This window comes from Catharus ustulatus, chromosome 3 (genome assembly GCF_009819885.2).
Source record: "Catharus ustulatus isolate bCatUst1 chromosome 3, bCatUst1.pri.v2, whole genome shotgun sequence".
Taxonomy (NCBI): domain Eukaryota; kingdom Metazoa; phylum Chordata; class Aves; order Passeriformes; family Turdidae; genus Catharus; species Catharus ustulatus.
The window spans coordinates 48,824,921-48,839,751 of NC_046223.1; the positions used below are offsets into that span (position 1 = coordinate 48,824,921).

The 14,831-nt window shown below is 39.2% G+C and overlaps 1 protein-coding gene across 12 annotated transcripts in view; it reads left to right on the forward strand.

The window, feature by feature from the left end:
- The window catches only part of WDR64 (WD repeat domain 64), a 103,831-nt gene that overhangs the window by 69,131 nt on the left and 19,869 nt on the right, over positions 1-14,831 (forward strand). For all 12 annotated transcript variants that reach the window (XM_033053958.2, XM_033053957.1, XM_033053952.2 and 9 more), the window contains one exon: positions 10,967-11,093. In XM_033053958.2, coding sequence (XP_032909849.1) covers positions 10,967-11,093 — 127 coding nt within the window. The remainder of the gene's footprint in view (positions 1-10,966; positions 11,094-14,831) is intronic.

Here is a 14,831-nt window from a genome sequence, read left to right on the forward strand (position 1 = left end):
GCTGAAAAGAGGTGGGTATACGAGAAGTGATTGGTGGAATCATGCTGTTGGTTATTTATATGATTTGTCAAAATCCTTCTTCTCAGGAAAGAATAAAAATTTCTATAAATACATGCAAAAATAAAAGAAAAGTTCCTGAAGGAGTAGTTGTGAATGGTTATGGAACTCTTTCAAAGTGGTCCAATGCCATATTTTCGATATTTAACACTATTCAATGTCCTTATTAGCATCTACAATGATGGAGTGGAGAGGATAGATACTAAATTAACCAGTTACGCCAAACTGGTTAAAGCTTCAGTCCTGGAGCAAAAGTATTAGAGTTCAAAATGGTCATTAAAATTGAAGGTATAATTATGAAAAATAGCTCCTATAAATCAATAAGTACCTAATGTAATTAGTTTGCTGAGATATCCTTTTATCTCAAAAGTTTCCAAATTTTTATTGAGTTATGTAGAAATTATTGTTGAACTATGTGTCCTGTCTATGCCACTCGTCTGCTGTAATTGCTTTCCACTTCTCATTGTGGTGGCAGTAAATATCACATTTTCGCTTCTTTAATCTTATTCTTCAAAAAACCCACACATTTCTGAAAGTAATACTAGCTGAAAATCAATTATCAAAATTTACTATTTTCACATAATCCTGAAGCCATAACCCTTCCCCCTTCCTCACTCCTATAAATCTATACCTTTCTGTTCCATAGATAACTGTAATTTTGTTACAGGCATACATTACTGTGAATTAAGGAGGGTTTTGACAGATAGCTTCAAGCAATGCACGTAGGAAAAATGGAGTAAGATGTAAGACATGACTTAGGCAATGAATGAACATTAAGATATTTATGAAAAAGCAGCTGAGAATGAAGCCCCTGGGGCCGTAAATGCAGATCTTTTGAGAGCCCTTCAGGGCTTTTCTATGATGCAATAGGATGATTTATAAGAAAGCAAAACCTATTTTAAAAGTCTCTAAGTATGTGGACATGTGATCTTAACTAAATATAGCTGAGTGGTGCCAATGGCATCAGTAAGATCACTTGTACCTGCAGATGAATATATGAAAGTATGTTTTAATTAAAAGCCATGTGCATTTAGATAGTGTAGTGGGTAGTAAGGCTGAAATTACACTTCTCAAAAAAAAAAAATAGACATAAATTCCTAGACTTTCAAGTGTCAGATAAATCTTGTGGTCATACTGAAAACTATTAAAAAAGTAGGAATCCCTCACAGAGGAGTCTAAACATATACTTTCAAATAAAGTGCTTATCACTCTCTACCTCAAATATTCAATCTATGGAAGAAATATGGTATACCAAATAGCAGAAGGAGGTCAGCTATAACCTTGCTTCCAACTTGCTTAAAGCACACTTGTGTTTGTCAGACAAGAACCAGGAATTATATAAAGGTGTTCAACTTTTCAGGGAGCTTTAAATGATACTTCAGCATTTGCTTTGTTTCTACCTAAAAAACAAAGACCAGCTTGCTTTTCAATTTGCCTAGCATAAAAAATCAAAGTCGTTTTCTCTGTTTTGTTTCTGTCTTTCAGTGACTGTGAAATAGGAGGGCTCTGGGACTAAATAAGGAGAGCCTATATAGCTTTACTGAAAATAAGTCAGAGTCTTATATCAATGATCTCATAGAAGCATTGTATCCTAGTGAAACAAAATCTCTTTATATAGATTTTACAATAAATGTTTGACAGAATAGCAGAACTAGAGGAAGAGCTTAGGAAAATTAAATTAAATTTTTTCAGAACCTTCTCAAAATTAAATTTAACCTAAACCATATCAGCTATCCATATAAAAATAGAAGCTTTTTTATTGTGCCATTTTCAAGGTGAAAAGTAGGGAGTAATTTTTTTTTTTAATTAAGATTTTCAATTGTTATGTTTGTTACATAATTGTTACATTTGAAGATTCAGACTGATTTTAAACTATACGGCTATTTTTCTTGAACTATATTGAAAAGTTCCTTGTCATTGTAAAGATATTTTTGTGCAATGTAAAATGTGCTCACAAGAACGTCTCTGCAGCCTGTATGCAACTGATTTATACTACAGAGTTCAAAAGTAAGGGATCGCATTGGCTTTTGGTTTCAGACTCTTGCTGCAGCAACACCTTACAATCTAAAGAAGTATTGGCTGAATTAAGGGCTCAAAACCTGCAGTGAGTGGTTTTAAGACACCACAAATGTGACACATCTGTTACAAGAGTGCTAGGGGATTTATTTAATGGTATTAGCCTTAGTTCCATAGTATAGAACATAAATATATATTGTGATTTATACAAAAATGTAAAAATGAACAAATGTGAAACCATGGTTTCACAGCACTAGTGAAAAAAATTAGAGATCACAGGAAATTTGTATTATAGTGGAAGAGTTTAGAAGATTTTTAACTCCTAACAGTCTGAATATACAAGAGCATGAAAAAGAGAATAGGTGCCAGGAGAAGGGGAGGGAGGCATCTCTGTGTTAACTTCGTGAGGTAGATTCCAAAAGTACAGATCACTCAGCAGGCCTTGGCTCTGTGCAAACCCTGCTCAGCAATAACAAAAACATCTGAATATTATCTACCTGTGTTTAGCACATATCAGCCATTGGGAAGAAAATTAACTCTACCCAGTCAAAACTAGTACTCTTCACTAGATCAGTTCTGCTTTTGTCAGCAGGAGAAGCATCTGAGCAGTGCTGTCTTCTTCTTGGTGCAGACTTCTTGATTTTCTCTGTGGCATTTTGGGTAATATGCAATACAGCTTTCTGGAAAGTAAGGAAACCTCTGTGATATTTAATTTAACTGGGTTGTCCTGACCCAGTAATAACAAAACAATTACCATAACAATTAAGAAACTATTTTGGAATTTGGATTCAAACAATCATTCTACTTAAAGAAATGAAGGTTTCTTTAACTATTCCAGCACATAAGCATTTTTTTTGCTCCAATATTATAAGAATTTATTGATATGACTAATTATTCATTAAAAAGTTGTCATGCAGCTATTAAAAAGTTTATAATTCTGCTATCACAAAAATTAAATTTAGTTTTTGGGTTTATAACATAAGAATACCTAATTTGTGTATGACCTTTAATCATATGAATTAGTATTTCCATAGTACTGACACTGAGATAGAGGGGAGGGCCAAAACAGGAATTTTCATAATTTTATGTTGTTGAACTTCTTGCAGAGAATAGTATTCATGGAAATAAGTTTGTTCCTGATCTTCCAGATTGTGGAGACCTTGGAGATAACAGTTTGCATAAGTGCAGTTACAGCTGGAGCCCACAGCCATGTCTTTTTCTTCAGCAGTTCAGTGAAGTGAATTTACAAGAAGATATGAAATATTGATGTGATCTTTGTGTTCTTTATCATAGGAACATGCTCTGAATCTTGTGTTGAGATTTCCCACAAACACGACTGAATGCTAAATTATATACCACAGACCAACATGAACTACACTCATCACAATTACACTTAGAGTGTGTGTTGCCTTCTCAGGCGTGGCGACCTGGTCCTCAGTCCGGCACGGTGACCCGCCCCAGGGTCCCTCGGTCCATATGCTCCTGGACACCAATGTGGTGGACAGCAAATGGCGTTTATTGAAGGGTCACAAGGGTTTTTATAGCTTGGGCAGTCAGTGTCATTTCCTTCTGCTCACGTCCGGCTGGGTGCGGCCAGGTACGGAGCAAAGGTCTGACTGCAGGGGGATGTCCTGACTGACCGTACAGCCCAATTTCTTCTGCACGCAAATCCCTAACTCTCCACAAGTGTCTCTGTCTTGACTTTAATTTTGGTTGGAAATATTTCCAAAAAGCTAATTGCTGTTAATTTTTTCTGAAGATATGAGCTCATTCCTCGTGTCATTGTACCAAAATACAGACTCAGGTTTTCATATAATACATGGAATCTTTGCTAAGGTGTCAGCATGTTATATGCATAGATTAGATTACTGGCATAAAAAAAAAGTATATGTATATAACTGTAAATGCAAATGAATATAACTCTTTGATTGGAATTATTCTGCAGAAGCCACTAAAGCAATTTTCAGGAAACATTTTTTGCAATATGACTGTCAAAGCCTATCTCTAGATTTATGATTGCAATACCATTTATATTTATCATTTGAGAGCTATAAAAACAGGAATGAGTGATTATTTCCTACTGTTAGAACTATTTTACACCTATTCTTTACAAAGTAAAATAGTATGACTTATTCAAGTACTGAAGCAACATCTTTTTTATTGACAAGAAATGCTGGTAGAGTACATTAAGTCCTTTAAAAAAAAACAGCTTTGGACTTGGAGTTACAGCTAAGCAGCATCCTCAGATGCTTTAAGCTATACTAGGTAGACAATGAACTATGACATGAGTTTGATGTTTCAAGCCAGGCAAGGCAAGATTGTCCTGCATGAAGGTACTTGATCGGCCTGGTTATTACATTACCACTAATGCATTTTTCTACAAATACCGGTACTCTAGGTTTATAGAAATTACTGTAGCTGTTTGGTTATTTTTTCCTGTTGGGCCCGATAAGCAGAAGAATTACTCTTGCAGAGTGTATGGTAATATGAGAACAGTCTGTGGGGTAAAAAAATAATGGAAAACTGACTTGATGTTTCAACACAGATAGAAGAATACTGCATAGGAAATCTCTACTGTGTTTAGTCTTTTTCTCTCCTTCATGTCACTCAGTCCCTCATTGACCCTGTCCTTCTGTAGGATACCCATTCTTATTTTCGTCCTGCATCATGAGCATTTATTACTTAATTTTTTTCCTATTACACAACTGATTAAATGCATTCAGGAAGCATCAAGGGGAAAAAAACCCGCTTATAGGCACAGGGGCTATTATTCCTGGAGATGTGGCAGGAAGTAGGCCATTATCTGAAAGATGAACTTACACTCTGTGGAAACAAGGAGGTTAACGCTAATGGCTGAGACCAGATCTGGCTGAATAGCTCTTGTAAAGGCTGTGAAGCAGTGACAACCACTCTCTCTCTCACTTAGTGCAGAGTGGGTATTCACAACTTCAACTGTGGAGACTATAGCTTCATCTCTTGCCTACTTGAATTGTCAATGGAAGTCAGAAGGCCAAAATTTACTTCACCAGTTGTCTCACTGATTTTACTAGAAGATCTCCAGTGATAGGTTTCATTGAATTAGACCACCTAAGTGAGTCAGGAGAACAAGATTTGAGCCCACAGGCTTCAATTCATAAAAAAAACCACTTTTGTTTGATGATCACTAGAGCTAATATAAGGAGTATATTCCCAGTCTTTCAGCCACTGTACAGTTTCATTTGTAAACACAAAGCCCTCATTTTAAACAAGTGAAGGCAGTGTTCTTTAGGTTTTTTCTTTTTAAAAGTATTTCATTTTTGGTAGCTAAAGAGCAATGCGCACATTTACACATGGCAGGAGAGTAGCACAACAAACAGGGATTTTTCATATCTCCATTCTGGGACGTGGGAGAGTTCCATTCCATTAATAATTTCTTCAAAATAAAATGCAACCAACATGATGCAACCACGTAAACATTTCCCTGCTAAAATTTGCCTATCCTAAAGTAACTCTGTTGTACATATGTTAGCTTTACTCTTACACAACCTAAGGGTAGATTTTTAGCATTTCAGAGAAGATAAAGGGATGTAAGATATGTTATTAGTTTTTTCATTTTCAGACTTTAGCTAATTTACTCAATCCTTGATGTTATCAGTCTCCTGTTCTCTGACTCCTGATCTGCTTAATATCAGCTGGGCAATATCCCTTGTGGGAAGTCATAAGTGTCTTTGTCAGTCTGGAACTGAGCAGGTGATTGTATCAATGCCTGTTAGTGTGGATGTCTGTCTAACCAGTTTTGAAAGCACATGATATTGTTATAAGGATATATTTATAGTACAGTTATTTGTCTTCCTGAAAAATGAGAACAACTCAGCTGGAAACACACTGCTTAATTTATGTCAAACCATTGCTAATCATGGCTGTTACTGGAATGTACTGTATCACAATATCAAATTTAATCTAGATAATTTGAAAAAGAGGCATTTGGGAAATCTACTCCACTCATCCTTCACAAAAATTATGTGGCCACATCTGTATCAGACATTTTTTGTTTACAGCTTTGAAACCAAAGTTCTCTTACTGCTGTGCCTTTATTCTCTTTGGTTTGTTTGTTTCTCCCAGATATTAAGAATTTTTTTATTCTCTTACATTGTATAATCTTTCAATAGCATTGAATATTCTTCAGACTTTTCATGTAAGATACTAAACACAAGAGATTCGGTGTGAACACCAGGGAACTTTTCATTACAGTGAGAGAGACCAAGCACAGACACAGGGTGCCCAGAGAGAATGTGGCATCTCCCCTCTTGGAGATGTTTCAAATCCGTCTGGATATGGCCCTGCTCTAGGTGGCTTAACTTGAACCATGGTATTAGACAAGGTGATCTCCAAAGGTCCCTTCCAACCACAACTGTTGTTATTCCATGAAAAAATAAAACTACTTCAAAAACTTTGTCTAAGGTGAGAAAATCATTCTAAGATTCGCTGAAGATTGACAGAAGGAACCTGTTTTTTAACTCTTCTGATTCAGGTATTCATGGGCCACCACCTCTGTCCTACACCTCTAGCTCCCTATTTCTGACCCCCACACCATCTGCATGTGCACTGAAGCTGTTCTCCAGAAGTGTTGAGTGTTATTTTGTCTTTGCATCACGGATCAGGTATATCTGTTGTCAGCACATCCTCCACACAGTGCAGAGACAAGACATGTAGAGCATTTACACCCCATCAATAGCAGCACCCAGTAAATATCCTTCAGGCTCATTACTATGTGATTAGACTCACTATTGCTTACAACAGTTTGATTTCTTTCCAGCATCCCTTCATGTCTGGGAAAAGTAAGTAATTTTATTTACTACCAGGTATTATCTATAATTTGAAATGCTCATAATTTTGAACTTTGTCAAATTGCTATCTTGATAAGGCAGCCGCTATAATAGTGGCTGCTGGACCACATTGCATTAATATGATTAGAACTAAACCCTCCTTCCCTTAACCTCAGAAGTAATCCCATTGACATCAATTTGTTCCTAAGCCTTCTTACTGTGACAGGGAGTTGTAGCACTTTGCAGGATCACCTTCAGGGATCACAAGACACATATAGGCACTCTCTGCAGATAACTTTAATAACACAGCAAGCAGAACTGCAGTTTGACATTCATGCTTGGTGATTTTTGTCTTTGAGGCCTCAGACGTTCTGTATGAACTTGTGAATTTTTTCATTTAGACCATGGAGCCTTAAATGACCCTCTCAAACAGGTGAACAGGGTAGCAAATAGGAGTAGATAAACTAAAAGCTTCAACAAAAAATCAACTTCAAGTCTTCCTTACTCGTCCTTTCTATGCTTACAGTGACTACTGTGGCTAGCGCAATTTCTTTCTGTCCCACTATTGGTTGGATTTTGAATTTTCCTGCATGAATGCTTTTTCATAAGTCCTTTTAAAGACTTGCAGTGTCACCATTCTGTAAAACTGAGGAAGGTTGACGTCTTCAAAAAACAAATATTCTTACCTTTCAAAAAGTTTCAGCAGAATGGGAGAATTTGGAAGAACTAAAAGAAAATTACTGTTTTCTCTAGAGAGTTTTTGAGATATTTCCCATAGAACAGTGTTTTAAAGTCACTTATTCTTAACTAGCAGAAATTTGAAGGGATTATGTTTTGGTGGGGGAAGGGGGAGGGGCAAAACCTGAACTTCTTTAGTCATCTATCTCAGTTAATTACAGACAGAAAGGAGAACAGGATTTGCTTCTTCCAAAATGAAAGCGTGTTTCTGCAGTAGCGGCTTCATAGAAACCTGGCAAGAGATAAGTGTTCCCAAGCCTGAACTTTATTGTACTGAGAGTATGTAAGAAATTTATTTACCAATTTTCTGTCCTTATTTCCCATCTTTTTTCTATTTCCCTCTGCTCTTCACATTTTAGTTGTTAGATGAGTATTTTGCCTTCTGTCTGCCTTTGAGTGTATTAAGAAAAGTAGAAGAGAGGTGTGTTGCTAGTTTTACATGCTCATAATACAAAGGCTTCAGAACCAATGGAAAAGATTGTTCAGACTTTTTTCTGTGTTCTGAATTTTAGGGCTTCAAGGAACGTGGTGCTCAAGAGGAAAATGTTTATGAATTCACATACAAACATTTAAAATTTTCAGGGGATGTTAGAAGGCTCAGAGTGGGTCTCAGTGGCAAGAACTCCCACTGAATTCTGGGGGGATTTTGTTTCCAATTTTTATCAGTGTCTGTGGAAATTCCATCTGTAACTATATGATTTTGCCATTGGGTTGAAAAATTAATGACACGAGAAGAGCACCCCAGAACAGAGGGTACTGCTCCAGATTGCAGTCCTGGAGAGGATAACAGAGTAGTTTGCTGGGGCTGTTGCAGCCAATATAGAGGAAGGAGATGCAGTGTGCATTCCTTGAATGCCCCTCTGTGCCAGATACCAATTGTGTGAAGAAGGCTGGCCACTATGTGGGAACACAAGCGAGTATCCCTGCTCTGCTAACTCTTAAAAAAATCTGTCAAAGTCAGTTGTGCTAACAACTAAGCCAAATGAATTTTCTCATTAATGTAAGCTACTATTGTAGATATAATGTTGCTGGAAGTACAGCTCAGCTTTCCCTATGAAGTTGTAGCAGTGGGTTGTTTCCAAGAGCTCTTGAAGCACCTTGTTTACACATTCCTTCTTCTCCCTAATATGTTTTGTTTGCTTGTATATGGTCTGTATTTTGATTTCAGAAGACACAGTCCAAAAGCACTTTGCCATAAAGAATATGCTGTAAGAGGTTTTCAGGGATTCCTGGTATTTCTCAGACTGCTGTGGGAAATTCTTCAATAAATAAGTAGGACAGTAAAGTTAGTATTAACAAAACATTCCTAAGGTAACTCCCCCTAGCCACTTCCTAATTTCTAAATAAGCATGCCTTTTGTTGCTTCTCTTCATGCATGGATTCATGCACAGTCCGGGTGCTGATGCAGATGAGCAGCACTGACATTGTGTCTTGCGACCACGCTGGTGATGCTGTGTGTGAGATTTACTCATGTGGATCAATGGTTTATGTAATCTTCCCATCCCTGCCCATGGGCAGGGAAAGAAAGCAGCAATAAGGCAGGCAAGAGATTTATGAATGCTGTGATGTATCTAGGTTTTTGCTGTCACTTTAAGTGACTGCACTTTCTTAATGTGCTACTGGCCTTAACAGCTGAATAAGCAGCAAGAAATAGCACAGGAAGTTCTTACTTATATTCTCTTGTGCTATAAAAACCTCTTCTCTTTTTATTGCTTTGATATTATGTCAAACCTATGTCATACTTTTTGACCAATTGAACTTGAATAGTCCATTAGACTGTTAGAATTGTCTTTCTTCATTTTTGTTTTGTGTAATTTCACTCTAACAGATCTGGATGATGTTTATGAGAAGGTTTATCTCTGTTCAGTGACTTACTGTTTTCACCTGACTATAGTATCTCCACTGATACCTACTTTTACTTAATTTTCAGCTCTTACCTGTGTTTTTACATGCTCTAATTGTGAGTGTAACCAGAATTGAGCTTGGAGGTCCACCTGCGATATAGCCCTAATTTTCTTAATTCTGATCATCTATTCTTCTTTCAATTTTTTCTGGTCTTCTGTTCAGCTGGAGAGAGGGATTCATGATTCTTTTCCTATTCAAATGGATTTCCTGTTTCAAGGTTTCTCAATGATTGTTTTGCTCTCAGTAGGCTTTAGAAATTGCATGTGTGAGTGAATTTTGAAATGTAATCAGAAGTCAATCAGAGGAATGTGATGGACATGGTTCTTTTGACTCAGTGCTATCTCAGGGAAAATTTATTCTCAGAAAAAAAGTTCTTTAGAGTCCTTTCTTTCTGAGTTTTCCTGAAAACAAATAAAATATTAAGGAGAAATTTTCTTCTACTTAACATTCTGAAACACTCATGTATGAATTTCTCTCTAGTGCCAAAGGTGATTTGTTTAAACACTGATTGATATATCTGTTCCTTTTCAGAATTCTGATGGATCCACAGTAACATCCTTTGAAATCAGGTTGTGACTTTTGTCAAGTCTCACAACACTCAGAGTATTGATAAGAATGTTGATGTTGTACCGACTTGTATCTTTGTGTTAAAATCCCAATGAAAAGTGAAACCATAATAAAAGAAAAGTTGAATGAATAAAAATAACTTGCACAAATGGCTATGTAAGACTCACCAGTTATGGCAGCTGAATAAGACTTGCAGGCAGATGTGATGACAGAATAACTTTTGAGAGCGTAGTGAAATTGTCTTGCAGAGAAATACACCACGCTAAAGGCCATGGGATCTGAGAAATTAAATCATGATTTCTTGAAGTATTAAAAATAGTTTGCATGGGATAGCAGTAAGTTTAGCATAGCTTTTGATCAGGCAAGATGAAAAGTGCTGCTAATATAGATACTGTGCTTTCCATTGAACCTGCAGGGAAGATCTAATGCTCCTTACCAACATCTGCTGTCAGTCAAAGGTTTCTGGAATTTCTTTATCCAGTACCCCCTAAAATTTATCTTTGTACTGTTGCACACCATTTCATACTCCAGTTCAAGAACAAGTTTTTAAATAAGTGGCATTTATCTGTATGTGACAGAAAAGTATGACACACAATGGAGACATCTTGTCATTAAGGGATAGAACCAATTTCCATGAGATCTGGTTCTGCTGTGGAGTTGTCAGGTCAATACTACAAAATTCAGCCTTTCTGTGCATATGATCGTTAGTAAAAAGGGAATAAAGATACCATTGATGTTTTTCTTGCTTATTTCGGGATGTACTATTTTTAAGAAAGTTATTTTCATTGGCAGCTATAATATTAATAACATAGAAGCAAAATAGTTGAAAATCCAGTCAGGATACAGTACTAGATTTTGTCCTCTCTCTCCCCATCTAGGTTTTTAGAGTGTGGGATATACAGACTCTTTCACCACTGCAGGTCTTCTATGAAAATCATGGGACTCCAGAAGAGATGAATGCCTTTCCCATGGTATTTGACAATGATCGTGGCAGGCTTTTCACAGGTATGTTCTTTCAGTTGGTATGTGAGAGCATGCCCCTCCTCCTAGAATCCAATTTTCTTTATGATTAAAGACAACTGAAGTTGAGTACAGGAGTAAGGTATATGAGAATATACAGAATCCTGGGAGACGAGGGTATTGCACATTAAGACTGTTTTAAAGTGTGTTATATATGGTGCTAATTTAAATACAGTAATTTCATGACTATAAGGCGCACCCTTTTGAGTAAATTTTCCCGCCGAACCCAGAAGTGCGCCTTATAGTCCAGTGCGCCTTATATAATGGACAAAGTTGCAAAATTTGCCAAACCAGAAATGTGAGCCGCAGTGGGGGGTGTGGTGCCACGGGAGCGCTGAGTCGCAAGGTGGGGACAGGAGCAGGCGGCCACGGCCAGCAGGACCCACACGGGGAGGGAGGGAGCTGCCGCCGGCCCCAGCCCAGGTGCAGGCGGAACAAGAAGCCGGGTGGCACCCCCCCGGGCGGGGGGGCAGGGAGAATAAGAAGCCAGGCGGCCCCGGCCTGGGTGCAGGGGGAGCAAGAAGTGCGAGCCTGCAACAGCCCCGAGCAGAGCCTGCCCAGCGGCCACATCGGAGCAGCGGCAGCGTGGCTAGGGCGGCCGTGGGAAAGCGGTGGCACAGCCCCTGCAGCCGTGGGAAAGCGGCGGCAGCGCGGCAGCGCGGCCCCTGCGGCCACAGCAAAGTGGAGACAAGCGGCGCAGCCGCGGGGAAGTAGGGAGAAGCAGCGCGGCTGTGGGGAAGTGGCAACAAGCGGCGCGGCTGCCTCTGCCGCCATGGGAAAGCGGCAAGAAGCGGTGGCGCTGCCGCCGGCCACGGGGAAGTGGTGACAAGCGGTGCAGCCGCAGGGAAGCAGTGGGAAGCAGGGAGGAGCAGCGCGGCCGCCGCTGCGGGAAAGCAGGGAGAAGCAGTGAGAAGTGCCGCCACCGCCGGCTGGGTGGAAGCTGGGAGCCGTGAGCCGTGCCAGTCGGCGCCGGGGGCGGGCGGGAGTGCCGGGGCCCGCTGCACGGGGAGGGCGCCTGGGGCCGCGTTTAAAGGTTACACCGATCTTTGAAAAAATGTTTGCAAATTGAGCATCTGCCAGTAGTTCGTCACTTTGTTGCGCGCTGCGCAGCTCCTCGCTGCAAAAGAAAAGTGCACCTTATAGTCTGGTGCGCCTTATATGATCTACAAAGTTGCGAAATTTGCCGACTCCTGGGGGATGCGCCTTATAGTCCGGTGCGCCTTATGGTCGTGAAATTACTGTATTGAAAATGGCTTGAAAATACGCACCATGTGAATTAACAGCAGGAACCAAAGGAAATGAGAAAGGCTTCTCTGAAGGCGAGATGAGCCTCCCACAGCAAAATTAAACTAAAGATATTATTATATAGACTTGTCATTTCCTGAAACCTATTAAGTTATTGATCTCCCCCAGACTATTTTTCTAGGACCCACCTCCTGTTTGGAGATGAAAACAGCAGCATACAATCTCTGTGCAGCCCTCACAAGCATATTGAAACACCTTATTTAACTCAGTAGCTAAAGGCAACCTACAAACTACAACCTGAAGTGTCAACAGACACACTGCCCAGCTGTTTAGGGATAAAATACTGTGGGAACTCAACCTGGGGTTTCTGGGCTCTGTTTTCTGATTTTGTAGCAGGTAGTCTGGCACCTCTGAGGGACCAGAGATTTGCAGTTGTCACTGAAGATGTTAGCCTTTTATATCTAAGGCAGAGACTCTTGAAATCAGCAGGGTTTTTCTGCCCCAGAGATGTTGGCACAAAAAAAAAAAACCAAAAAAAACCCCAGCTTTGAACTTGTTCTGAGCCTATAGAGGCCTGACATGTATCAGGCAAATAGAGTAATTGTCTTTGGAGACAGCTTTTTCTGTCCTTGGATTAGGAACAAGGCACAAAGCTTGCAAAGCTTGTCAGGTATGAGAAGATGAATGTGAAACATTGTGACTTGATGGTTTCTACTGATTTTTTTTTAATCACTAAAGAATAGGGATACAGTCTTCATTTCAAATTTATGCTTGCAAGATTTTCAAGGCTTGGCAGTGTCGGGAATTTATACAGATCAATCCTTGACAAAATGAGGTAATTTGCCCTTATAAATGGTGCTTCTGTAAGTGCCTAAATATTTGTAAAAGTCTGGTCCTAGACTCTGTTAATGATTCAATTAAAAGCCTAAGTGAATGTCTCCTTGCCCCTGAAGAGGGCAAGAGACTGAGGCTATATATGTGAATTTATTCTCATTGCTGTGTACCTGGCTTCAGAGAGGAGATTTTCACTTAGTAATTCACTAACATTCATAAATCACAGCTCACCTTCATGCTTCATTTGAATATTGCCATAGCTTTCCTTCTGTGCCTGTTTCCAAGCTGCTGGCCTCTATGCCTGGATTTATACCAAGAATTAGGCAATTTCCTCCTTTGCTCTGTACTTACTGCTGCTCCTGTGCAGGTAGGTCAGCAGGGATTCCAAGTCAGGGATGCTGGAGCTGCAATTGGAGACTGCATATGCACTCTTGTAAGAACCTAAACTTAGGGATGCGGAACTCCAGACGGGCTCTTTAAGATGCTGTTTATTGTTTCCAAATGATGCAGCAATTCATGGGTCATAGGTGACAAGAGCCCAGCCCACAGCCTTTTCAGCCACAGCTGTGGGTTCACCTGAAAGCTCCCTCTAGTTCTGGTTACAATACATGATATACTTTTCATTGTAGATCATCTTAATACATGACAACCAATCAATACCTTTACTGTTACCTATAGCCTATCACAACTACTAACATTACCATATTCATGGTACTATTTTCCAGTCACAAAAGGTTAGTATGTAACAGTTTAAGCTAGAAGTTGTTTTTCAGTTTTCTTGCAGTGGAAAATTCTGAGATCTTTTCTCTACTTGCAACATGGCATTTTTGTTTGTCTGTGAAAATGTTTTGCTTGGTAAAAACATCTTTTGTTTGAGGTGGACTTATCCTTTGCTCAGAGTCATAAAAGCCAATTCCAATTCACTTCTTCCAATTCACTTGCTCTTTGCCTTCTTAGCCAGTAAGACTGGCTCAGCACTTCTTTTCCTCTATATCAAAACTTGCTATCATTTCTATACCTTCTTCAGATTCTACATTCAAAGATCTTTTTTCTCTACATACATATCTGTGAGACCTTCCTGTCAAATCCTTATCCTTCCCAACACACTCTGGCTTGGGAGCACTGTATAAACCTTTCTTTTGTCTTATTGTCTCTGTCTGCCTCTGCCTTTTCAACCCCTGATCTGAGAGCACTGGAAGGTGTTTAGAAAACACAATTCAGAACTCCAGTGCTGTATAAAGGAAGGTACTTGAAAGACATCATAATTGCCTGCAGATAGAATTGCTTTATCTCTAAAAAGGCAGAAATCAGAATTTATTTGAGTCATAGATCCCCCAGTTAGAGTTTTATGTATTTGGGTTCATTCCATTTCATGCCAACCAACTCTGTGACTGGGGGATTTATGGCTTCTACTAATTTGCAGTCAGGATGTCAGTCTCATCAAAGATGGGCAGAGGACTTTGCATGACAGGTAAATACTTAGCCATTGTTTGGGAACTGTGTGTGAGTGTTTTCTGCTTCAGAAAACAGTTATTCTCAAAAAACTGACAATATTCCATATCCTCTTCAGAAGAGCTCATATGAGCTAATTGGTTTACATGAAATCTTTTAATTTCCAGGAAAAGTAACTATGCACAAAATGTA